The sequence below is a fragment of the Microcebus murinus genome, chromosome 8 (genome assembly GCF_040939455.1).
Source record: "Microcebus murinus isolate Inina chromosome 8, M.murinus_Inina_mat1.0, whole genome shotgun sequence".
In the NCBI taxonomy this organism is placed as follows: domain Eukaryota; kingdom Metazoa; phylum Chordata; class Mammalia; order Primates; family Cheirogaleidae; genus Microcebus; species Microcebus murinus.
Genome location: NC_134111.1, coordinates 86,755,083 through 86,782,201, shown reverse-complemented (window position 1 = coordinate 86,782,201; position 27,119 = coordinate 86,755,083). Strand labels below are relative to the sequence as shown.

The 27,119-nt window shown below is 44.3% G+C and overlaps 1 protein-coding gene across 1 annotated transcript in view; it reads left to right on the top strand.

Annotated features, from left to right (window-relative positions):
• MREG (melanoregulin) overlaps positions 1-27,119 on the top strand; it is a 54,848-nt gene that overhangs the window by 12,771 nt on the left and 14,958 nt on the right. Inside the window, exon 2 of the mRNA XM_012785170.3 lies at positions 1,726-1,885. Within this exon, the coding sequence (XP_012640624.2) occupies positions 1,726-1,885 (160 nt within the window). The remainder of the gene's footprint in view (positions 1-1,725; positions 1,886-27,119) is intronic.

The window sequence follows — 27,119 nt, the reverse complement described above, 5'->3', positions numbered from 1 at the left end:
CTTAGCATGTAACATCAGAGCCACTTCTCAAATGCCTGAAGTTCATAAAATATTCATCAGCAGCAGATGGTGGCCAGGGGCAAAACAGCCACTCTCGCTTTCTTTAGAACCTTTTAGGAACCAGTATGTGGGGGAGGGAGAGAAAGAGAAGCTCCCTACTTGCAGCCTCTTCCTCCCTCCCTCCTCCCAGGGCTTCTCCGGCCCAGACCTCAGGGCCTTTGCACGAATTCTCTCTACACGCGCTTCGTGGTCGGGGATACATGGAGGTGCCCACGCTGTTTCTCCTCAGGCTGCTTGCTGCAGGCTTTTTTTTTTTTTTTTGTCCTCGTCTGTCTGCCTGAAGGGTCCAAAGTTTTAAACCAAATTGGCTGGTGCCCCAATCGGGTGGCAGAGCAGGAGTGAGAACAGATGATTTAATGAGTCTCCCGAATCTACGCTTGCTCCGTGTGATGCATTCTCCACACTTTAGCCAGATGTTAGCCTTTTAAAGACATACCACCGTTCATGTCACCTCACGGTCCTGCTTAAGACCCTTCCCAGTCTCACCGTGCGTGTAGGAACACAGACCACAATAGAAGAGTGTTAGGAAACACGGCCCACAAAGCCGTGCGTGTCTAGCCCCGAGCTACCGCCCCAGCTTCCCTGCCGGGCTCTGGTCGGTGCCCAGTGGCACAACCCCGTTTCATCCCACCCTGGCCTTTAAACGCGCTGTTCCCTTTGCCTGCAACTCCGCTCCCGTCTTTCAACTTAAGGCTGAAGCACCTCCTCGTCACAGCCCCTCTCTGATGCCCACCTCCTCTAGGACTTTCTGTCAGCATCTTGCATGTGCTCTTGCTGCTCCCTGAGCTCCACCCCTATGGCACTTACCTCGGTTTTTATTATGCAGTCAGTGATCACTCATTACTCTGTTTCCCATATGAGACTCGAGGTGAGGTCCAAGGACAGGACTCGCGTCTGTTTTGCTCACAGTTTTATTGAGCCCTGTGATTACCGTGTAGTCAATGCTTCATACATATTATTAGAAGTAAACAGCCCCAGCGTGGCCCTGCCTGCCCTTCCCACGGAAGCTGTCTGGGGCCGTGTGCAGGCATGTCCTAGATGTGCTCCCCTGTCACAGACCCCCTCCATGAGCCCAGACACAGCTACTACCTTATGAAGGATAAATCATAAAACAGATGTACAAAACGGGACCACTGAAATTCATACTCAGCATCTTGCATTGTTTATTGAAAGCATTTGGATATGCATATTTTTACTTAATTTTCTTGGTGTAAGAAATTTGATAGATATTTTGTATCATTGTCCTCTAAGTTTGCTGTGCTTCCTTGAACTCAGAGCCAGTAAAAAGTTCTTTTCTTCATGTGGTTTTCTTCTTTTAATCACACAAGAATTCTGTTCCTCATTGGATTTCTTGTTATGTCTTGGCTGCTGGGGAACTCAGTGCTGCATTTTATGCTTCACAGTAGCAATTACCTCTGCCCAGGTGCCTAGGTATCTGTGTTCTCTGCTCTTTTTAAAGTGACTTGTTTGTTGATTTATTTTTGGTTTATTTTCACTGCTCTATTGTAGTGTGCTTAATTATTAAAGTTAATTCTGACCTCTCTGATATTAACATATATTTATAGATTACAGTATATATTTTTTATTTATATTGTATGTTGCATACCTATGTTATATAACATTTTATAACAAAAATCCCACATCCTCCCTTTTTTTATGCCATAGTGATGGCAATCTGTATTCCTCATTCGGAGCGACTCTGGCGAGAGATGATGAAAAGAATTTATGGAGCATCCCCCATGACGTGTCCCACACGGAGGCAGATGATGACAGAATCCTGTACAATTTGATAGTCATTCGCAATCAGCAGTCCAAAGACTCAGAGGTAAGCACCATTTGACATCCTGCTGTGTGCAGATGGCGCCGCCGTATACCGAAAAATAGCAATTCCGGAGAAGACCAGCTTGAAGTAACAAAAAGAATGAAGGATGAGATACTTGAAGTGAAGGGCAGATACTTCAGCAGCATCTATTATCACTAGTTGCTAATTATAGCTAGTCTTGATTGACCTGCTTCACATACAGATAAGACGAATTTCTAATTCGTACCTGAATGGTTCAAATTACACTCAAGGCCATACTGTCGAGGAGTGTGAAGATGGTTTAGGGTCTTAAATGGCTTAAACAGTCCATCTCTAATCCTTCCAGTTGTTTAGCAAGCTGCAGTTAAATGATTCAGACCGAAGTGTGGAGAGTGCTTTGTGTAATCACTAATTCTGAATTAGTGGATCCACCATATTTAAGATCATTCTTGTCATACGGCTTGAACCCTCGTAATGACTCTAAATCTGTTATGGGTATGGGAACACTAGAATATAAAAAGGAGAGCACTGTCTAAGTTAAGAGAAAACAGCAAAGAGGATGGTGTTTTTTTTTCCTTTCTTTCGGAAGTAGTATTAGAGTACTATGTAGAATACAGAAATCATTTTCCAAATCATGCCGCATAGGTTTTCTGGCTTCTGTGTTGATCATTTAGCTCTGAATGGACGCCTGTGTTGGATACACACTATGTGCTTCTTTGTACTTGATAGTAATGGAGAAGAGCAGGGAGACAAAACCCCAGGCTCTGGCTCTGGAAAAAGTACTGGTGCATGTAGTGGGGAAGATGGCCCCATGAGGCTCTTCTAGCTCTATCTAAGTTCCTTTATTTTTTCTAAGTAATTGCTAACTATTTTCCCCAAAAACACATATTTTAGCAAGAGGTGATAACTTCTAGAAGTGCTGTGTATCTTGATCCTTTTATTCTGGTGCGACTTGGATGCCTTTGACGGGATAGATGCCTTGGGAAATCACAGGGTGGGGAAGGGCTGATGGTTGCCTCTGGTCCTTGAGGCCCAGGGCAGGGTGGGCTGGAGAGTCCCACAGTGGCTGTTGATGCGTAGCGTCCCTCTAGTGACCAAGCCCTGCCGAGAGTAGCACTGCCTGGCTGTCCTTCTTGAGCACGTGGAATGCGTGGCCTTGTTTTTCCTTTAATGGGGAGAGCAAATTCTTACACTACTGTATTGTGTTGACCAATTAGAGTTTCTGCTGATATAAATGGAACTAGTTCTTTTCTTTTCTTCCTCTTTTTTCCCAATCCTGGCAAAACAGTAACAGCAACAGGGAAATAATGAAATAATGTATAGCATCTCTCTCTCTCTCTTTCTATCTATATATATTTCTCTATTTCTCTCTGATACTAGGGCCCCATGAAAATGTGAAAGGGGCTTGAGAAGGCGTTTGTAGCTGGGCCTGAGAGCTCTCCCTGGAGGAGTGCCTGCCTTTTTGCTCTGCTTCTCTCTACTTTTCAAAAGAGAGCAAGGGAGGCAACATGAGCTCCAAAGCAGTCTCAGTGAGCACAGCTTCTACAGAAGCCCTTTGTGTCTTTTCTGGGCTGGTCTTTGGGCCCGGTGTGAGGGGCCATCCAGAAGCCTTTTTCTTCTCCTTGCCAAGAAATGGAGTCAAGCTTGACTGTGGAGGAACTCTGTTACCAAGACAGGCAACCAAATAAATAACATGAAGATGTGATGATAATTATTATGAAATGATTTGAAATATCCCTGTTCATAGTGCTTCCTTTTAGGTATAAAAGTAATATGGTTAAAAAGGTTGCTTATCTCTTCTTCTAAAATTTTGAACTGCATGCATATATTAAATATATCTATTCATTTTCTCTATAGATCAGATCATAGATTACATACTTTGCTTTGCTTTTTTCTACTGAATATATTTTGGACATATTCCCGTTTCGATATGCTTAGATTTACCCTGTTGCTTTTGGGAACTTTCTAGTGTTTTCTTGCAGGGATTTGCCATCACTTATTTCTTCAGCCAGTCCTTACTGATAGGCTGACTTGCTATGAGAAGCAATGCTACAGTGGACACCCATTTGTATGTGTCTGCTCTTCCATAGTTTCGTCAGGAGTAGAACTGTTGGATCAAAGCATGTGGATTTAAAATGCTGGAATCATGATGGCACTTCATCCTTGGAGGAAACTAGGAAAAGCACTTCAGGGTGGAGAACAGAAGTTGCAATCTCAGATTCCTCCAGGGATTAGGGGGTAACATCAATGGGCGTGACGAGCACCCCTTCCCCCCATGCTGAGTGGCATTGGAAACTCACGCTGCCTTGAAGGGGAGCAGCTGTTCAGCTCCAGATAGCCATTTGCCCCATTGAGAATGTGGTCCTACAAATGAGGGAAGTTGTGACTTTTAAAAAGAAACAGAAAAATCCAAATTTTTATATCAAATGTCCAGACTTTAAAATGATAACTCACATTTAAAAATGTGTCAGCTAAATAAAATATGTTAATGGGCTACTGATACGTAAGGACATTTATAGTGAGGACGACTGCTACTTCTTACTGTTGTTTTGTCTGGGATGATTGAAAAATTATTTAGAAGGGTAAAAGTGGGAAGCGAGTGGGAGGCTGTTTTAAGTTTGAACAAGTTCTGTATCTATTACTATTGCTTGTTTTCTTTTCCACACAGGATAAAATTGGTACAGAATTTAATAAAACAAAGGATTTTCGTTTTGATAGAAAATAAAATTCTATGTACTAAGGAACAAGGAACCCTAGGTATTTTTGTGTGATGCAGTTTAGAAGCTAAGCAAGGTATTAAGGAAAACTGAACATAATGTTTTTCCTTGAGTAGCTACAGTACAGAAGACTCAGGAATGTCCATATTTGGAATTCTCTGAGTAATGAAAAATAACTTCAAAACAGTGTGTGTACTCCCTACTTTCCCATATGACTCTGAAGCTGGTTTGTTAAGGCTAAATTTATGGCGTTCCAAATTGAAAACAAGTCAGAAAAGAAGAGATATAGGAGAGCAAATAATGAAACAAGGCATAAACTTAAAGTAACTTGCAATGTCAAAAAAATATAAAAGGCAATATTATTTAAATTTTATAGACAGAATCCACTTTCATTTACACGAACCTTCAAGAGCTGTTGGAGGCTCATGCCTGTAATCCTAGCACTTTGGAGGGCCGAGGTGGGAGGATCATTTGAGACCGAGAGTTTGAGATCAGCCTGAGCAATAATAGCGAGACTCTATTGCTATGGGGAAAAAAAATTAGCCAGTGTGATGGCATGTACCTGTACTCCTAGCTACTTGGGAGGTTGAGGCAGGAGGATCGCTTGAGCCTAGGAATTTGAGGCTGCAGTAAGCTATGATCGTGCCACTGTACTCCAGCCTGGGAAGCAGAGTTAGACCTTGTCTCTAAAAAAAAAAAGTTGATGGGAAAAAGACTTTTTAGTGGAAGAATGATACATTTGCAGACTTCCAAGTAGTGGAAAAATTATTGCTTTTATCTTTGAATGATGCCATAAAGTACTTTATGTTTAACTAAGAAATAGTAAACAACCTCAAAATCCTGTCAGTAAATCATTATCCTTATGTTCGTTCTCATTAAACTAGTTGTACTTTATATAACACATTCTGTTCTAGGAAGCTTAATAATTGCTAATGATATATTAATGCAGCTTATTTATTTATTTAGCAATAATTGTAATCATACTGGGTGATCTTATCCTCCAAGCTACTTATAATAATGAAAACAGTGCCAAGCACTTGTTCTAACCACTTTACGTATATTAACTATGTCCTCTTAACAACTCAGAGAAGTAGGTACCATTGTTATTTCCATTTTAATCAACTTATCCAATGCCACATAGCTGTGGAATTTGGAGCCAGATTTGAATCTGGGCTTTGTGAATGCAGAGACCTATAATGTAATGAGTATCATGATGGAAATCGTGAGAGAGGAGCAGATATTGTGTGTGATGAAATTTAGATTTCAAAATGCATCAGCAAAAGTCTACCCAGAGCCTGTCTCTGTGATTTGTTGATACCGATGCATATGAAAGGCATTTTCATGTCAGTGGGATGAGAGCAGTGTTTGGTTTGAGGGTGGTGACCACATTTCAGGAAATATTCCCAGGCACAACACACATTTCCCAGCTGGGTAAGACTTATTCCCCAGGCTTCTGTTTTACTCTAACACCTTCAAAATGTTTTATTCTGCTTCATCCCATCCCTTCTTCCCTTTGTTTAGTGTTCTCTGACCTGTGTTATTTGGTACCTCTTCCGATGGTTTGGCAACAATTCCTTTATGAGTTTGTATATACCCTCCATGTTTTTACTCTGCTAAAAAAAAAAAAAAAAGTTTATACTTTTGATTAACACAATATATGCTAAATATCAGATCATGCTTATAAACACTTTTAAGCATTGTTTTGGTACAAAAATAGGTGATGTTTATTTTGGCATAATGAGTGATAGAAATTCTGTGCTCATTTTTATAGCTCTCGAGTAACTGCATGCTCTAAAGTGCATGCATTTCTCTAGGCCAGTGCCTGCCCACCGCTCACTGGGAGAGGTAGGACTTTCTCATCGGCAGGGACCACATGATCACCAGATGCCTGTGCAGCTGGGGTGATCCCGTGAAAACTTCCCACTGCAGGGCCCCGAGGAACAGCTACATATTATGTTTTAAAACTACAGAGGCAATATTTCATACAATTATTACATGTCAACTAAAAATAAGAGGAAAAAAATCAAACTACAGAGGCAAAAATAATATGTTTGTTTTTCCGGTGCATCAAGACCACCTGCTGCCAGAGTGCTGCTAGGTATTGTAAACAGTTTCTATAAAATGTTTAAAATAACAACAGGCCTTCCCAGGGGCTGGATTACACACTTAGCCGATCACGTCTTGAATACAGAAAGAGGCTACACAGCAGAGTTGATTGGAGTCTCTGGTGGGAGAGCGTGAGGATGGGGACCAGGGGTTGAACTGATCATGGACCAGCCCTGGAATCCCAAACACTAGGGAGAACCGGATATTCCAGGTCAGCTCTGCGTTCTGTCTCTGCAGGTCTCCACGGAGTGAACAAGGCCCTCTGTTTGAGGGCCATCTGATTTCTCTGCAAGTGGGTGAACATTGGCTACAATTGGAAATAGGACTGCAAGTTTCACACCAACCCTGGAGGAGCAAAATAACAGTGGAAAACTGAGGCAGTTCTGTAGATAATACTGGGTTCCTTCAAAGGCCTCTTTCTTTGAGGTCTGGATTACCTGCATTATTAAATGCATTTACTCTTTATTTTACTTTGCTAGTGACTATTTGGGGTTAGAGGATTCGGGGAGTATATGAAAGCTTATAGGATCCAAGAATCAAGGGTTCTTGCCCTCTGTTTTCTAGGTAATAATAGTTATTGAGTATTATGCACGGTGCTAAGCAGCATGCTACATGCTCTTCAAATACTGAATTCTTACAGTAACCCTATGAAGGAAGCATTCTGACTCATACAGTTAGAGACTTTCAGTCATCAGGTACAAGGTGTTGGAGGAAATGACTGGGAGGATTGGAATCCCAGCTCAGGTCTGTATGAGCCAGAAACCTGTGCAACTTGAAACACTGCTCCAGTTTCTCTAGTGAGTTTAGGAAAAGCTTCAGTGGAACCTTTTTTGGTCAAAGACAAAGTTACCAAATGGATGTTGGCTTCCTGCCTCGAGTAGACGCTCTGGTCTATGTGTTTGCTCATCATTGCTCACCTTGTACCACCTGAATCACAGAGCGGCTGATTTTGGTGTTTGCATCAACCTGTGTTGGACACTACCTATAACATGTCCCTGAGGCTGTTGCACCATTCTGGATACTAAAATCCACTGGATTATACCAGAAGACCTTCTGTTTATCTGTCTGTGACGTCTCTTTCTATTCTTTGCTCACCCTCCCTTTTGAAAAATATAAAAGCATTTTTGGAGATTAGCAGTGAGAGAGTCAATGTTTCTTACTAAGTAGGTAGCATGTCAGTGCTCCACAGAGCCAGCAGAGTTGAGACAATAAACACTGCCAAACTTGATATACAGGTAGGGGAACATCGTTAGAAATTCAGTTAGGTGTGCAGTGGCAAAGAATGTGGGCTTTGGAATCAGGCAGCTTTGTGGATAAGAGTCATACCTCTGCTGTATTCTAGTCTAGCTACATGACACTGGATAGTTATTTAACTTTAGAGTGTTTATACTGTTTGTTGTCCACTTAGGGACACAGTCACTTAAGGTCTTACCTGAGAGGAAAGTGGGGGGCACTAATGTTAATATTAAATATGCCAGGCCAAAAGTACCCACTGGGACTGCCCCAGACAAGCTGGGATGTATGATCACCTTCTTTTTTTTTTTTTTTTTTTTTTGAGACAGAGTCTCACTTTGTTGCCCAGGCTAGAGTGAGTGCCGTGGCATTAGCCTGGCTCACAGCAACCTCAATCTCCGGGGCTCAGCGATCCTACTGCCTCAGCCTCCCGAGTAGCTGGGACTACAGGCATGCGCCACCATGCCCGGCTAATTTTTTGTATATATATTTTTAGTTGGTCAATTAATTTCTTTCTATTTTTGGTAGAGACGGGGTCTCGCTCAGGCTGGTTTCGAACTCCTGACCTTGAGCAATCCGCCCTCCTCAGCCTCCCAAAGTGCTAGGATTACAGGCGTGAGCCACCACGCCCGGCTGATCACCTTCTTTTTTAATTATAAGGTATACATAACAAAATTTACCATTTTAACCATTTTAAATTAAGTGTTACAATTCAGTGGCATTAAGTACATTCATATTGTTGGGCAACTATTATCACCATCCATCTTCAGAATTTTTTTATCTTCCCAAACTAAAACTCTGTACCCATTAAGCAATAAGCCCCCATTCCCTTCTTTCTCCCTCCAGCTCCTAGCAACCACCTTTCTCCTTTCTGTCTCTATGAATTTGACTACTTTAGGTACCTTATATACATGGAATCATGCAATATTCATCCTTTTGTAACTAACTCCCTTCACTTAATATAATGCCTTCCAGGTTCATTCATACTGTAGCTACTGTCTGCATTTTCTTCCTTTTTAAAGCTGAATAATATTCCACTGTGTGTATATACCACATTTTGTGTATCCATTCTTTGGTCGATGGGCACTTGGTTGCTTCTACCTTTTGGCTTTTGTGAGTGATGCTGCTACAAACATAGGGTACAAATATCTGTTTGAGTCTCTGCTTTCAGTTCTTTGGGGGCATATACCTAGAAGTGGAATTGTTGGATCATATGATAATTCTGTATTTAATTTTTGTTACTTTTTTTTTTTTTTTGAGACAGAGTCTCGCTTTGTTGCCCAGGCTAGAGTGAGTGCCATGGCATCAGCCTAGCTCACAGCAACCTCAAACTCCTGGGCTCAAGCAATCCTGCTGCCTCAGCCTCCGGAGTAGCTGGGACTACAGGCATGTGCCACTATACACGGCTAATTTTTTCTATATATATTAGTTGGCGAATTAATTTCTTTCTATTTATAGTAGAGACAGGGTCTTGCTCTTGCTCAGGCTGGTTTTGAACTCCTGACCTCGAGCAATCCACCCTCCTCGGCCTCCCAGAAAGCTAGGATTACAGGCGTGAGCCACTGCGCCCGGCCTAAGCATAGAAATTTTTAGAAAAAATGTAAGACACTGTTCAATTTATTTTGCTTTATTTCCCATACGAAAACTGTAATGTGTGATTATTAATTTTAGTTGTTTCTAGGCTGTTCTCATACACAGGACATGTTTTAACAAAAGCTCAAATCCTGCCTTATGTGTCCATTAATCAGTTAATTTTATTAAAAATTGTGTGTATAATGTTCAATCAAGTAGGTGCGATTCGAAATTAGAATGTTGTCAGTTAGTTCTTCATACACCCGAAAGCTAATATTTTTTAGTTTTGATGCTAATTTTGGGTTAATGATGTAGGAAATTCTTTTCTGTTTTTCCTAGATCCCTTACCTCCCAACTCAGCATGAGAACGAGCTGGTTGATATTACCATACATTAGAGCAGGGGTCCTCAAACTTTTTAAACAGGGGACCAGTTCACTGTCCCTCAGACCGTTGGAGAGTGCGCACTGTGGGCCTGGGACAAGTCTGCTGTTAAGCTATGGCAAAAACACCCGGAGGGCCGGATAAATGTGCTAGGCGGCCTGGATGTGGCCCCAGGGCCGTAGTTTGAGGATGCCTGAATTAGAGCTTCTCCTTTCATCATAGCGTGTGCCCATTTCCAGTTTCGCAGCTATTCTTAGGGAAACATGATGGACATGTCAGTGAAGGAGGCCGGTTGACTGACTGCTCATGCAAAGCTCAAGAGCTTGCAATACCGTGGGGGGAGGGGGGCAGTTTCTGCTCAAGATCTGGTGATCAGCTGTGCAGATCTCTGAAGTTGATTTTTCCAGGGCTAAAGCTATTTGAACGTACTTAGTGGGTGTATTGGTAAGGGTTCTCCAGAGAAACTGAACCAATAGGATGTGTAGATAGATAGGAAGATAGACAGATAGATTACACAGACAGATTTATTTTGAGGAATTGGCTCACATGATTGTGAAGGTTTGGCAATTTGAAAATCTGGTGGGGGAGGTAGGTAGGCTGGAGACCCAGGGAAGAGTTGCAGTTCTAGTCAAAAGGTAGTCTGCTGGCAAAATTCCTTTGTGGGGAAGGTCAGTCTTTATCCTGTTAAGGCCTTCAACTGATTGCTTGAGGCCTGAGACTCACCCACATCATGGAGGGTAATCTGCTTTACTCAAAGTCCTCGGATTTAAATGTTAATCTCATTCAAAAACACCTTCATGGAAATATTAGAATAATATTAGACTAATTATCTGGGCACCATGGCACAGCCAAGTTGCCAATTAACCATCACAGGGTTTTGCTAACACTGACCAAACTCTCAAGAGACTACCATGTAAACCCAAATGCATATAATCCTCTGGTGGGCCATAAACTTGACTGGTCAGTACAGTCCCTCCCCTGTAATAAAATCTATAAGGAAAGCCAGTGACCATACAAGAAGGTGGCTTGGTGAAAAGGAATCAGACAGTAAGGACAATGGCAACTGACATTTATGGAGCACCTACTGTAGTCCAGATTTTGCTTTAAGTACTTTATGTATACTATCCCAACTACCATTGTCTTCAAGATGTGATAACGTGGTGCTTTCATCTCTAGTATAAAGTTATTCATGTCATTTGGTTAGGACCTCCTGCCTCTTGATGGTGCTAGATGGAGATTCCTGAACATCATCCCCAGACAAAGAGTAGCTGCAGGCACTGGAGACAGAGAGGCATTTGGGAGGGCAGACAGCAGAATTCTGAATCAAGGGAAATCTAGAATAATGTAATGGATGAATCTTGGCTGAGAGCAAGGGATGCATTTCAAATAAAGGCTCAACTTGAGAAGGCTAGGCAGATACCCAGATGACCAACAGACTAGGAGTGGAAGGCAAGAGGCATGGGATGGAATGGGGGTAGGGACCTCTAGAAATTGTAATCTGAGTGAAACACACAGATTGTTGCAAATAGAACTTAATGCACTACCAAGGCTCAGCAAGGACTCGGGGTCCTACTGACCCATTTTTTTTCCCCATGAGACTAGTAACTATCTTCCGAATCAAATAACGATGTCATCTCTGTAGCCCATAGAGATACACTTTTCCAACTGCAGGCTCATTCCTTTTCTTGATTTATTATTTAATATGTAAAGCTAACTGAGGGCACAGAAACCTACGGAGTTATTAAGCTTTGGGGAATCTCTGCCTGAATGGACTGGGGCAGCACTCATTCAAGATTTACTTTTTCCCTTGGCTGGGCCCATGGGAAGTGGCTGCCCCAGAGTGGTATTCCTTGTGATCAAAATAGCTCCTTAGCAGTCATTTAGGCCGCAGTCACCAGGCTGAGGTTCTTCTTAAGGTGGAATAGCCTAAATATCGAGACTCAATTAAATCGACTCGCCCAGCAGTTTTGCTGTTATCAATCTACCCCATCAGTATTCTCACACTGTTCAACAAAGATATATGCGCTTTGCAGTATTGTTCTCAAAGGTAAAAACCTGGAAATAAAACTATCCATTGAAAGTACCAGTTAAATATATCATGAATAGCTATACTAATGAATGCAATATAGCTTGGAAAATAATGACATAGGATTTACAGGTACTGACTTGGAAAGACGGTTGTGGCCTGTTGCTGGGTGGCAGGTATGGTATGATCCCATTTGTGTAGAAGCGTGTATATGCTAACGTGCAGTGATAAGATTTGTGGAAAGGTACTGAGGAACTTGTTAGGAGTAGGTGGAGGGAAGGAGGCTTTGCTTTAACTTTATGGTTCTCTGTGCTGTTTGAAGACCATTCGGATGTATCATTGCATATACATTTACTGCATATAAAATAAAGTTTTCTCCCTGTTATTTCACCACACATTTTGTGGTGTTTCCCCAGGTCTTTCTAAAGTGTTTTGCTTTGTTTTGCTGTGGGTGTGCTGGAGACGGGGGGAGGTGGAGAGAAAGAGAGAGAGAGAATGAGAGAGTGCGTGTGTGTGTGTGTGTGTGTGTGTGTGTGTGTATGTCTGTGGGTTTAGGAGGAGCTGGAGCAGGCTTTGAGGAATCCTGCCAAGTGGACGGAGGCAGAACGTGCGCCAAGCCATCAGTCAGATGTGTTAATATCTCTCCAGCGTTGCAAGGTTCTTCCTGTACACCAGGCTGGAGCCCTCTGCCCCTCCCACAGCCTGCGAGTTCACGTGCTAATCAGCAGACCTTACTGCAGGCTTTTTCACCCTCCACCCTCACCTCCACCCTCGCCCCGGCCCCTTCCTTTGGTTGCTCTGGCTCCACTTAGAATGAACGAAAATGGCTTTTAATTGCGCAGGGAACCCTCAATACTGATGATGCACGGAGACTTCCTGGCGTGCGTGCAGCTTGGCTGGGGGCTGGGGGAGGATTCTGAGGAGTCCTCCGTAGTGAGAACCACTGGCCTCTTTCTGGCTGTGATTGGATGTGGGGAGACGGGAGCACCTGCCCCATTCTGACGGGGCCAGTCTTGCTGCTTCTCAGACTTGCACCCCCAGTGTTCTGGAAGGAGACTGTGTTTTTCCTGACATGAAACAACCCTTCCATGTGGGTGCCAGGTCCCTGGATACCGGTTATTACATAATCCTCACACGTGATCGTGCTATTTACAGCCCAGGAGCCATGTCCCTTTATAGTTTTGCAGTCTAAGGGGCAGGCCACACAGCTAAGGAGTACGAGCTGGGCACACCCTCTGGAAATAATGGCCATGCTTAGTAACAAATTAGGTGAGGTGAAGTCACACCCAAGCTCTTTTACCAATTTGCTGTTGTCATTGTTGTTATTAAAGCAATTAAGTTGCAGCAATTTTTCAATGGACCTGAGTCCAAATTAGCCTAGTTCCTTCTTCTATAAATACTGCGTTTTGCGGGAGGAGGCCACAAGCGTGTGTTGGAGCCACGGGTTGCCAGTCTTGGCTGTGGAATCACATTTTCAATGAAGAACCAGAAGGTTCAGGTGTCCTTGCTGATTAACCAGGCCCAGATATCGGGCACGTCATCAGAGAGGGGTGCAGTGGGACTCAGCCTTTCGTAGCACAACCCAAATATTTTTTGTTCCATTATACAACAGAGTGTCCTTTAATCTGTTCTAGTTTTGTTTCATTTCGTCTCTCCTCTCCTCTCCTCTCCTCTCCTCTCCTCTCCTCTCCTCTCCTCTCCTCTCCTCTCCTCTCCTCTCCTCTCCTCTCCTCTCCTCTCCTCTCCTCTCCTCTCCTCTCCTCTCCTCTCCTCTCCTCCCCTCCCCTCCCCTCCCCTCCCCTCCCCTCCCCTCCCCTCCCCTCCCCTCCCCTCCCCCCCCCTGTGAAACACACAGATTGTTGCAAATAGAACTTAATGCACTACCAAGGCTCAGCAAGGACTCGGGGTCCTACTGACCCATTTTTTTTTTCCCATGAGACTTAGTAACTATCTTCCCAATCAAATAAGGATGTCATCTCTGTAGCCCGTAGAGATACACTTTTCCAACCCTCCCCTCCCCTCCCCTCCCAGTCTTGGTGAGTCTGCCAGAAAGTTTTTTTTTTTTTTTCCTAGACAGAGTCTCGCTCTGTTACCTGGGCTAGAGTGCCGTGGCATCAGCCTAGCTCACAGCAACCTCCTGGCCTCAAGAGATCCTCCTGCCTCAGCCTCCCAAGTAGCTGGGACTACAGGCATGCACCACCATGCCTGGCTAATTTTTTAATATATTTTTAGTTGTCCAGCTAATTTATTTCTATTTTTTTAGTAGAGACAGCCCTGTACAGCCATGAGAGCAGGACTGCAGCGCTGGGCTCTGGATCTGAGTCCCTGTTCCGCCCCCGACTAACAGGTCATTCAGCCTCTGTGACCTCAGTTTCACCAAATATTGTAAAATGGGGGACACCCAGTGCCACAGGCTTGTGAAGCGGGAATGTTACGTGTGAAAGCGATCTGTAAAGAAAGGTGCTGTGCAAACTTTGACTACTGGGAGATGATAAGCACAGCGTCAGCTGCCATGATGGGTTAAAAACCAGCAGCGTCAGCTGCTTTCCACGCTCGGAGGATAGAAAACCAGCGTTCTGAAACATTTCAGCATGTGCTCTCTCTAGTTTCCGTATGCCCACAGGTGCTTTTTATTTCCCAAACATCACTTCAAAACACATAAAAAAGATAAATACCATGTCATGGATTAAAGTATTAAGGTGAGGACTGAGGAGACAATGAAACGCTAGTTCCTCTAGATCTGCAGTCCCCAACCCTGGGGCCTCAGACTGGTACCGGCCCGTGGCCTCTTAGGAACTGGGCTGCACAGCAGGAAGTGAGTGGCGATCGAGCAAGCAAAGCCTCATCTGTATTTACAGCTGCCCCCCATCACTCGCATCACCGTATAAGCTCCGCCTCCTGTCAGATCAGCGTTGACATCAGATTCTCACAAGAACAGTGAAGCCTACTGTAAACTGCACATGCGAGGGGGGATCTAGGTTGCAGGCTCCTTAGGAGAATCTGATGCCTGGTGATCTGAGGCGGTGATGCGAGCGCTGGGGAGCGGCTGCAAATACAGATCATCATTAGCAGAGAGGTTTGACTGCACAATAAATGTAATGTGCTTGAATCATCCCCAGAACTTCCCTCCAGCCTCTGGTCCATGGAAAAATTGTCTTGCATGAACCAGTCCCTGATGCCAAAAAGGCTGGGGACTGCTGCTCTAGATGACCAGATCTTACCCTGTGTCAGGTGAGAAGTTCACATAAAGGCAGGCACAGACAGGTGGAGGTGAAAATGCCCTGCAAGGATGGCTCACAGGGGCAGAGTGGCTCTGCTTGCTGCCCTTTCCTGGCAGTTTTACACAGCCCTGCTCTCAACTCTCTGTAGCTGGAAGAAGACTCCAAAGGAACTGGAGGCAGCAGAAACAAGAGAATGAGAAAAGACCTTTGGAAACTAGGGCAGAGGAACAGGTGGCGTGTATGAGGACAGTCAGTGTTTCCACATCAGCCAAGATCTGCCAGCGAGGAGGGCAATGGTTTCTCAAACTCTCTGCCTCACGTGACCTGTCGGACGGGAAAGACATCTGGGCACCCGCAGCTAGGTGTCCACATTCTCCCATGACGCAACTCAAAGATGTGTCAGACACTGACCACCCACTCGTGCCACTGAACATCTCAGTCCTTGGGCCCCACAAGATCACTGGGGACAAGAAGCCTTCTGAATCCCCCAGTGCCATGGCCTCTACCCTCAGGACCCAGGCTCCTTCCCGGGAGTCCTGGATCCCAGGCCTCTGGCAGTGTTTCCAAGGGGATGAGGCTGCTCCAGACCCAATTCAGGAAAAACTGCAGCACCATTATCCACGGATGTATCTGGAAGTCCAGCAAGAAAGCGCCGAGCTGAATTGGCCTCTTTGTTCAGAAAACTTCTCCTCTCCCTCACATTTCACCGATTACAATGACTTTGGGTTCACAGGTTCCTCTTTCAAAATTGCAAAGCAGGTTCAATTCATCAGCCTCTCACACCCTACACTGAATTCTTCTGGTTTTCTCCTAATACCTGCTTTTTAAAACTCTCAGTTAAGCTAAGCCTACATAGAGTAAATGGACATTTAACTGGGTGAAAAAATGGGAGAAAAAATTTGAGGATGGGGGCACTTGGGGGGAGAGTTGGACTTGGTAAGGAGCCCGCTGAAGGGGGCACAGCCATAAGGCAGCATGACAAGGACCCTGGAGGCTGGATGACCCTGGGAGAGGGGCCCTCCAGGAGCTAATAGGGGAGCCCAGGACGACAGGCACAATGGTTCTGCACGCAGAGGCTGCCAGCCTTGCTGGTCACAGATACATCTCTGGGTAGGCTGGTCCTATTCCAAAGCCCATGCCTTCCAAAATTCTGTTTGGAGAAGCAAACGTACAATGGCTCACGATCATGTACTGTAGTCACTCCCATTAGAAGAAATATCAACACTCTGCTGACTTTAGACAGGTAACAGCACATGCGCCATAAAACTACAAAGAGTATTTTTTGAATGTATTTTCACAGACTGCCAAGGTTGGATTCAAAGACTGGACACCCTGTCCAGTCCCTAATCTAAAGGTCTCTCCTTTCTCACAGGCTGTTGCCATTCCCACTTCTAGGTCTTCTCGGGGTCCCCCAAATTTTAGGTGATTTCTGGGAAAGAGACAGGAGCAAATGGATCAAAGGCCACGTCCCTGAGGCCTGTCCTGGGCTTATCGACACATCTGACTGCTGTGGATTTTATCTCCATCACTTGGACCTGTTTTTTAAAACTTTCTGGGCTGGGCGCAGTGGCTCATGCCTGTAATCCTAGCATTCTGGGAGGCTGGCGTGGGAGGATCGCTCAAGATCAGGAGTTTCTAACAAGAAACTTTGTTAAAAGAGGCTTGGGTCATAGTCCTTTCATTGAGAACTCTCAAAGTAGAAAAACTGATAGTTCACAGATGGATTTATTTTTTCATTTTGTGGGTTTGAAATAGAAAATACATTCATTTTGTGGGTATGTTAGTTTGCTAGGGCTGGTGTACCAAAGTAGCATGCACTGGGTGACTTCCACACTGAAATCTGTTCTCTCACAGTTCTAGAGGCTGAAGTCTGAGGTTAAGGGTCGATTCCCTCGGAGGGCTCCAGGCCCCGTCCTTGGCTTGGAGATGGCCGTCTTCTCCCTCTGCCTTCACAGCTTCCTTTGGTGCGTGTCTGTGTCCTAATGCCCCTTGTTTTTTTGTTTTTTTTTTGAGACAGAGTCTCACTTTCCTAGAGTGAGTGCCATGGCGTCAGCCTAGCTCACAGCAACCTCAAACTCCTGGGCTTAAGCAATCCTCCTGCCTCAGCCTCCCGAGTAGCTGGGACTACAGGCATGCGCCACCATGCCCGGCTAATTTTTTCTATATATATTAGTTGGCCAATTAATTTCTTTCTATTTATACTAGAGACAGGGTCTCGCTCTTGCTCAGGCTGGTTTCGAACTCCTGACCTCAAGCAATCCGCCATCTCAGCCTCCCAGAGTGCTAGGATTACAGGCATGAGCCACCATGCCCGGCCACTAATGCCCCTTCTTATAAGGACACCAGTCCTATTGGAGGAGGACCCACCCTAATAGCCTCATATTAACTCGAATCGCTCTGTAAAGACACTATCTCCAAATAAGGTCACATTCTGAGGTACTAGGGGTTAGGGCAATAATAACATACGAATTTGGGAAGGACTCAATTCGACCCATAATGCAGGCATGCCATTAATAAGATCAAAAATAGTTATTTCTTTACTATAGCAGCACATAAAGGACTTGACCTCAGGGAGCTTACATTCTGCTGAGGGGAGACAACAAATAAGCAAATAAATATAATATAATGTCAGGTAGTAATAAGCACTTTGAAGAAAAATAAGACAATGCAAGGGGTAAGAAAGTAACTCTGGGCTGGGGAGTCCTGAATGAGGTGAGGGAGTGAGCCTTGTGGAGGGCATTCCAGGCAGAAGGAACAGCAGGTGCAAAGGCTCTGACGCAGGAATGAGCGTGGTGCGTGCCAGGAACAGCAGGAAGGCCAGTGTGGCTGCCCAGAGCCAGCAGGGGAAGGAGTGGTGCCGAGAGACACCGGAGAGACTGCAGGGACTGGGTCATGAAGGGCCTGCAGGCCAGACTGAGAGCTTTTAACCTTGTCCTAAGAGGCATGGGGAGCATGCGCTTTGAAACCGAACAAGTAGAAAACGCTTATTTGTCCCTTTGCAAGATTTTTCCTTTTCCCTCCAGCCCCTGTGACTCCCAGTCTAAGCTTACATTCCTCTGGAGTCCTGAGCAGGCCTAGCCCTGAACCAGGCCCCCTCTACTACCCTACCACGCCCCACTGGGAGACAGTTCTTCATGGACCTGTCCGTCTTTGCACATCTCGTGAGCAGAGGCGCTGTCTGTCCTTTGTTCTGGACTCTTTCCCAAGGATGTTTATAGGACGCACAGCCCTGGGACGTGGACATAGCATCTCCCTGTGGCGCAAAGGGCAGGCAGGCTTATTGCCTGTCATGAAAGACACTGCTTTCCCGAGTCAGGGCTTCTCTTCTGTCACGCGGCCTACCGCGTGTGCAGCCTCTGTTCCTCTTCACCTTTCTGCGTGGAACCCGGGGCTTCACAGAAATGGCATAAAAAAGGCTGATCGAGGAGTCTTGTGACTTTCGCCAGCACCCGTGAAATTGGCAGGAGAACTTGTTAGCTGGTAAGGGGGGTGAAATCTCAGATGCTTCGCTGTTCTTGACACCCTTAAAATAGCTTCTGTACTGGCATTGTGGTGGCTGAGATCTTGATCATGGGTCAGTGCTTGGGCATGTGTGTGTGGTTTTTTAAGATTTTTTTCTGTTATCTCTGGAACTCTTCCCGCCCTGCCCTCTCCCCAATGAAATCTAGCAGGAAACCAATAAAATGAAAGCTTCCCTGGATGCCATAGAGGTGGGAGCCCGGATTTCCCCATCTTAGGCAGCTTTTTCAGGCATCTTTGGAGAAGCTGCCCAATATAGTTTCAAAAACACTATGTTGAGCTACTATAAGGCCCCCCTTAAAACTCAAATCTGGTATCTGGGAAGAATAAAATATTAAACTCTTATCAGAGATAGATTATTTATGTTGTAGCAAAGAAATTAATTTACTAGTTATTAATAGGTCTGCACAAATTAGTTTGTCAAAGGACTGGGATCCAGTTTTAAATAAATGCAGTTTATGGGGGGGAAGGCTGGAGAGAGGGCACCGTGGGGTGGGGGTGGCGCTGGCATTCAGGCCGGGCTGGGGAGTAGAGGGGGGAATGCTGGAGGGTAGTGGTGAGAGGGTAGTAGTTGGCAAATAAAATCACTTTTGAACTACTTGGTTTCCTTGGTCATTGGGATTCCTTCAAGGTGCCCCATTGGCCTTGTTTGGGGCCAGGCAGAGGGAGAGAAGCACCCTTCTTGCTTGTGTGTTTTACGTTGGTGTTCTGTGTGAGACAGCATTTGAAAAAATTACTCTTCTGGTGAAGCAAGGTTGAAAGCACATCTTTTTCACTCTTTTACCTGGGGCTCTGGTAATGGTGTTAAAAAGTAAAACAGATGCCTATTTCCCAGAGCACAAGGAAGAAGGTAGCTCAGCAGAAAAGGATTCTTGGGGTTCAGGTCCAACTCTACTATAATATATTTTTTGACATTTATCCTTTACTTATTTTTTTATTTTTATTTACTTTTTATTCACTTCTCGAAGGCTAGGGAGATTTATCCTTTATACTTTATTTTGTTAATTTTTTTTTTTTTTAATTTGTGTGGGTACATAATAGTTGTACACATTTATTGTTTCTTGACTCTATTGCTAATTTGCTGTGTGGCCTTTAGCTGACCCCTCAACCTCTCTGGGCCTGTCTTCTCATCATGACAGATCATGTCATGAGGACATGATCTCAGAAGTTCCCGTGTATGTAAAGGCCCATGAACTGTGGAGCAGGGATGTGGCTTTTAACTCAAGAAATATTAAATATTGTATTTCTATGTTTTTGCCTTTTAAGAAGCCAGACCTCATTCATGCCTTTTGAGCAGGAGGTGTATACTGGGCCTGGAGTAGAAATTGGGGCATTTGTGAGAGTAAAAGAGGTGGATTTAATTGTTCCATGCCATCTTTCTCTTCACATCAAGGACAAACTATGACCCCCAGATCAAATCCAGTTTGCCACCTGTTTTTATTAGAACACAGTCATGCCTCCCCTTCCCCCCTATTTTTTAGAGACAGGGTCTTGCTCTGTTGCCTAGGGGATCAGAGTGGGATTATAGCTCATTGCAGCCTCAAACCCCTGGGCTCAAGTGATCCTCCTGCCTCAGCCTCCTGAGTAGCTGGAACTACAGGTGTGTACCACCATGCCCAGCTAATTTTTCTATTTTTTTGTAAAGACGATGTCTCACTATTGCCTAGGCTGATCTTGAACTACTGGGCTTAAGCAATCCTCCTGCCTCAGCCTCCCAAAGTGCTGGGATTACAGGGTGAGCCACCATGCCTGGCTCCATTTGGTTTTATATTGTTTATGCTTTTGTGCATTAGTGACAGAGTTGAGTAGTTATAACAGAGTCCTAAAATACTTACTATCTGGCTCTTTACATAAAAAGTTTGCTGGCCTCTACTTGAGGCCATTGAAGCTTTGCCTTTTGTTTAGTGCCTAGTAGACTTGGCCCAAATGATTGTGTGCATGTAATTTTTTTTTATAAAAAAGGACACATAAGCAACCCCTTTGAGGCGGGCTTCCTGTGCCCGCTGATTTATGATACTTTGGAAAAAGAGGTCCTGTTTAGAAACTGAAAGAATCTTCTAGCTATTTCATTTATGGGTGTAAAACATGTTTTTTTTTACTGATGATTTCTTTCTCTTTTGAAAAATGACTATGCAATGACCTATTAAAAAATGCACTGTTATTTTCAAATATGTTAAAATGTACCTTGTCTTGGATTAGTGCGATACCGCTGTTTTCCCTTTACATTCTGGGATTTTAAATCCACAGGAATTGTGTTAAGGGCTTTATTTGGACTCGTTAAAGCCTACTATGTTCATATGGAGGCAGGCGGATGACTGATGGGTCAAAGGTCTTGAGAACTGCAAATGGCTGCTGAATTCAGGACTCATTAGGCAGCTTCCTAATTGGCTTGGCAAGGAGTCATTCCCATGTGTACAGTAGCCAGGAAAGACTATAATTATAACCAAATGGATTAACCAGTGAGTTTCCAGGCAGTTCCAGGACTGCTTTGGCTTAGGTGATTATTTTGCCTCCTCGAGGCTTGTGCCATCAGATCCCGCTTTAGGCTTTGTAAGAGAAAAATCCCAAACACTCAGGTTGGGGAGGCAGCTCAGTGGAAGAGTCTGGGAGGGTAAAAATGGATAGCCAAGGAGATACTAGATTGTAAAGGAAAATATTTTGCAAGGCTTGAATTTATATAATAACTCCCAGCTGCTCAAGGAGCCCTCTTGCCATTCATTTGACAGGCAACAGAGCGAGCACCCTGTCCCTCTTATGGAAGGGTCCGTGTGGCTGGGTTGGTTCATGGGGACACACTGTGCTCTCGATGTCATGATTAGGGAAGCGGGTTAGTTTGCAGCTCCACATCTTAAAATAGGATATAGGTAATTTAGAGAAGGTCTAGGGTAGACAGTGAAAATATGGAAAAGTTAGAAAGTAGACATCAAGCCATGGGGGTAGGGTGAGCAAAAAAGCACATCATCAAGTCAGATTCACGTGGATCACAAATCCAGTATCAAGCTTTACTAACTTCAAAGATGCAGGCAATTGAGGGGCTCAGATGACTCAGAGAGGTCTGAGACATTGAGGATATCTTCCTAGAACCCCCTTTTTTCTCTGGACTCAGCATGCTAGATAGGTCTAAAGTACACAGTGCAAAGCATTTAAGTTACACAAAAGCTCCATTTTATACCCCTCATTATTTTGTAGTACACATGACATTCTTCAGGGAGCCATGCCTTGAAGATTTGGTATGTCATGATTCTAAGACATCCTTTGGCCAGAGACATCCTGCTAAGGGCAGTCTGTAGATGAGGTTTCTTCCTCCTTGTGAAGATCATTTGTATCATTACCTGGAGGTTCAGTTGATGAAGAAATTAGGGTCACCTGCCCTCTTTCCTTTTTCCTGGGGGTATCCATCCCCCTCAACACACACACTCCCTTTAGGTGAATGAATGGATCACAGACCTGTTGCTTAAACTCCTTCCTCCTAGGCAGCGACGATGAAAAGGACTGATTCAGTACCAAGCAGACATAGTCAACTTGACAGCTTTCAAGTAAAGGAAGAGCAATTATAAGAAGAGACAGTGGTGATAAGGTTTCCTGGAAGAGTAATTACAAAAAGGGTTACCACCCACAATAAGAGGTTTTTGGGTGAAAGAACAAAAAAATGGTCAGATTTCTGGGGTTGTTGGTTAAAAGAAAAAAGCACACAATAACTTCCTAATTTCCCTTTTCCCTTCCTTCTCCCCCGGTGTCCCCTACCTATCTCTGACCAATGCCATCCCCCCATCCTCTTCAGATGGCCTCCGCTCTGCTGGGATTCCTGTCCTTGTCATCACCTTGTTCTTGCTCTGTCTTCCTGCTCCCTGCCGGCTGCCTCCTCTTTGAAGCTGGCAGAGATCCTGGAGCAGAGAGTCAATGCCCCACAGAAGCAACAGGGATTTCGGCTAAATACTGACACGTGCACAGGAACCTGCACAGTTATCAGCAGGACGTTCAGCGTCACAGAATTTTTGAGATCAGATGAGCTAAGGCCTGTGCATTGCCATCCAGAACATAGTAAATGCTTTTCTAAATAAATTCAAATTACAATAGTACCTATACCTAGACTTTTCTATTTTTGAGGTAATTGGACACTAGATTAGGTTAACAAAAGAAGCTATAAAGATAATCCTTCTTGGGGATTTTAAAGTTTCTGTTCTGATTATAAAAGGACATGAGCATTGTGGAAAATGTGGAAAATATAGGAGAAGAAATAAATCACTCCTACATAATCCTACCCTGAGATAAATACTATTATACTATTTTATTGAATTTTTCTTCTGGTATATTTTAAGATAAATATATATTTTTTATCTTAATATATATTTATTCTATTTTATCTTAATGTATATATTTATATATACTAAATATATAAAAGCTTTAAAATTTTATTAGTCAAATTTATCTTTTCTGTTGTCTTGGAAGTCTTTTAAAAGTAATAAGACATTTGTGTAAGTGTAGCTATCAATTAAATGAGGATATGGATATGGAAACATTTTTATATGCTGAAAGACATTCTTCAAATAAAAAGAGCATAAAAGAAGGGAATCTTCTAGCTATTTCATTTATGGGTGTAAAACATTTTTTATTTACTGATGATTTCTTTTTCTTTTGAAAAATGACTATACAGTGACCTATTAAAAAATGCACTCTTATTTTCAAATATGTTAAAATGTACCCTGTCTTGGAATAGTGCCATACCACTGTTTTCCCCCTATATTCTGGGATTTTAAATCCACAGGAATTGTGCTAAGGGCTTTATGTGGACTCGTTAAAGCCTACCATGTTGACACCTGCACTGTCACCTGCAGAGAACCTGCAATTCTGAAGGGCCCACATGAGAGTGTTTCCTGGTGGTATTGGGCTGAGGAGGTGTTCCTTTGCAAATTTTGCCACGTTTTGAAATTACACAATTGAGTATTATGTTGTTGAGAACAGCGCTATCCAATAAAAATACCACTCTAGCCACATAAGTAATTTTATTATTTAATTTTAATTTTTTTTTGTTTTTTGAGACAGAGTCTTGCTTTGTTGCCCAGGCAACCTCAAACTCCTGGGCTCAAGCAATCCTCCTGCCTCAGCCTCCCGAGTAGCTGGGACTACAGGCATGTGCCACCATGCCCGTCTAATATTTTCTATGTGTTTTCAGTTGACCAATTAATTTCTTTCTATTTATAGTAGAGACGGGGTCTCACTCTTGCTCAGGCTGGTTTCGAACTCTTGACCTTGAGCAAGCCATCCACCTCGGCCTCCCAGAGTGCTAGGATTATAGGCGTGAGCCACCGCACCCGGCCTCACATAAATAATTTTAAATTTTCTGGCGGCCACATTTAAAAAAGTAAAAATAAATAGGTGAAATTAAATTTAATAATATGTTTTATCTCACCAACCATATCTAAAATATTATCATTTCAAGAAGTAATCAATATAAAAACTCTTTCTTTTTTTTTTTTGTGATAGTCTCGCTCTGTTGCCTGGGCTGGAGTGCCATGATGTCAGCCTAGCTCACAGCAACCTCAGACTCCTGGGCTCAAGCGATCCTCCTGCCTCAGCCTCCCAAGTAGCTGGGACTATAGGCACTCACCATGACGCCTGACTGATTTTTTTCTATTTTTAGTAGAGTCGGGGTCTTGCTCTTGCTCAGACTGGTCTTGAACTCCTGAGCTCAAGCGATCCTCCCTCCTTGGCTTTCCAGAGTGCTAGGATTACAGGCATGGGCCACTGTGCTCAGCCAATATAAAAACTGTTAATGAGAGATTTTACATTCTTTTTTTTAAGTCTTCAAAAATTTGATATGTACTTGACACGTACAGCACATCTCAGTTTGGACAGCCACACTTCAAGTGCTCAGTGGCCATGTGTGGCTAGTGGCTGCCGTGTCGGCCTGTGCAGGTCTAGGTGCTGCTAGTAAACCGCCTGATCTTTGATATGTCTTCTAGACCCTGGGTGCAGACAAGCCATTGTTAAATCTAAACTTCGGTTGTCACTTTGAAGAAGTGGTCTTCCTCAATGGCACATACTTAAAGTAATTGAATGAACTCACTGTTTTTTGCCTTGTTAGAAATTTAAGTCCTTCTTTCCTCTTTGTGAGCAGGAATTTAGTCATATTATTTTTTGCCTTTGGTGACAGCAACTCATTGTCCCTCTTCCCTGCAGTGACTGCAGCCCCAGAACCTTGAGTTGGTTCCAGCTAGTTGCTTAGGAATAACAATGTCACATGGAAGACTCCAAGCCCCAGTCCTCCAGCTGGCAGTCAGCATGAGCAAAATCACAGCCTCGGTTTGGCCTTTCTAACCCGAAAGCCATACATGGGCCAGAGCCCCTCAAATTAGAGAATGCTAGCTGGAATCTCATTGCCTAGCCCCTTCCTGTGGCTTTGCTGGCACACTTCTTTGGCAGCAGGAGCTAGGGAGCTATCCCTTGGCTTAATCTGGTTAAAACCAGATAAAGAATTAGGTCAGGGGCCTCTGGCTGCAAAGAATTCTGTTTCCAGAACTCAAGCAGAGCTGTGGAATAAAAATAAACTGCAAGAGTTGGACAAGCACGACTCAGCCTTCACGTTTGACTGGTTTCAGGTCAAAACTCTAGCTCTGATTTGGGATCAAAACAGAGGAGTCTGGCCAAAGGCAGTGGGACTGTACTAGCATGCAGGGTACACACAGTCTGTTCCAAGGTGCTCCAAGCAGTAACTCCAGGATGATGTTAATATTTGGGGTTTGAGGCTCTGCATGGTATGTAGAGATGAACTGCATGGAAATTTTACTATATTAATCTTTTAAGTAATAAAGCAAATGGGAGGGGGCCTCAGGGCCTAGTGGTCAGAGCAGCAGGTTGGTCCTAGGCATGGAGGCATCGTGAACTCCTCCAAGCCCCATATGCCCCTGGGATTCAGAGAAAAAGGGCAATTTGATAGCTCTGGAAGGTCAGGAAGGAAGAGACCCAGATGTGGATCTGTCACCAGAAGCTGGTTCTTATCTCACTGGATAGGTATGCCCCATGAGGCTTGGAGAGAGACACCACATCAGAGTTTGACCTACCCAGGTTAAAAGGCTCATTTGCATTGGCTCTGGGTACCTTTCTTAGAGCGAGTGCTCCAGGGTGATGAGATGTCCAGGCTGAAGCAATAAAGCCACCCCACGTTGGGAGCTGCTGAGGGCCCCTCCAAGTCCTGGAGCTCCCACAGACCTAAGGCCTCCCTGGGTACAAGCCCCTCCTGGCCTCCCTCCCTGCCACTCCTGGGTTCATCCAGTCTGATGCTTATCCTCTAATACACTGGGTTTCTCTGCTCTGTCATTTGATCCTTTGCCATGTGGGCTGATGTGGGGGCAGACAGCTAATGAGTGCACCAGCTGTCTAGGAACAGTGAAATACAATCCTATTGTGCACGCCATGCCTTGGGGAAGGAGAGAACAGGCTTTGATAGTGCTGAAGGAGGATGCTTTCCTGGGCAGGTGGCCTGACACCATCCAGGCCCAGGTATCTTTTTTTTTTTTTTTTTTTTTTTTGAGACAGAGTCTCGCTTTGTTGCCCAGGCTAGAGTGAGTGCCGTGGCGTCCTAGCTCACAGCAACCTCAAACTCCTGGGCTCGAGTGATCCTTCTGCCTCAGCCTCCCGGGTAGCTGGGACTACAGGCATGCACCACCATGCCCGGCTAATTTTTTTTTTTTAATATATATATCAGTTGGCCAATTAATTTCTTTCTATTTATAGTAGAGACGGGGTCTCGCTCTTGCTCAGGCTGGTTTTGAACTCCTGACCTTGAGCAATCCGCCCGCCTCGGCCTCCCAAGAGCTAGGATTACAGGCGTGAGCCACAGCGCCCGGCCTTGGCCCAGGTATCTTTAAAGGAAGCTCTGAGCTTCCTCTGCATAATCAACTGTCCACTCCATCTCCTGCCAAGTCTGTCAGCCTGCAGCTTGGATGGGGATCTGGTGGCATTGACCTTCTCTCTATTGCGGGGCAGGGTGGAGGGTGCTGGCGAGGGCAGCTGGAGAATGGACCCAGCACGCCAGAGGCCACTTTTGGAAAGAATGTCCCTGCATGTTATGTTGCATTTCTGTCTTTGTGTCCCGGTCTCCCCATTGGTGATTGGGAAAGACAATATAGTGGGCTAAATGTGGGCCTAATCAAGTGATGGCTTAGAGTAGTAAGAAGAGCATGGGCTTTGGGGTCAGACAGATTTGAGTTTAAATTTTAGGTTCCCCACTTAGCAGCCGTGAGATCTCGGCTGAGACATTTAACCTCCCAGACCCAGAGCCTCCCATAACACCTCTCCAGAAAGGGATCCATAGACCCAGCCACGTGGGGTGCCTGGGATAGTGCCTGCCACACAACGCATCCTCAATAGTTATGATTTAAAGAGACATATCCAAAAAGTACTTTTCAAATATCAAATGCTTGATCTGGCACGGGGCGGAAGAGGTGGATGGATCATTTTCTTTTTATATCACCTTTCTTGA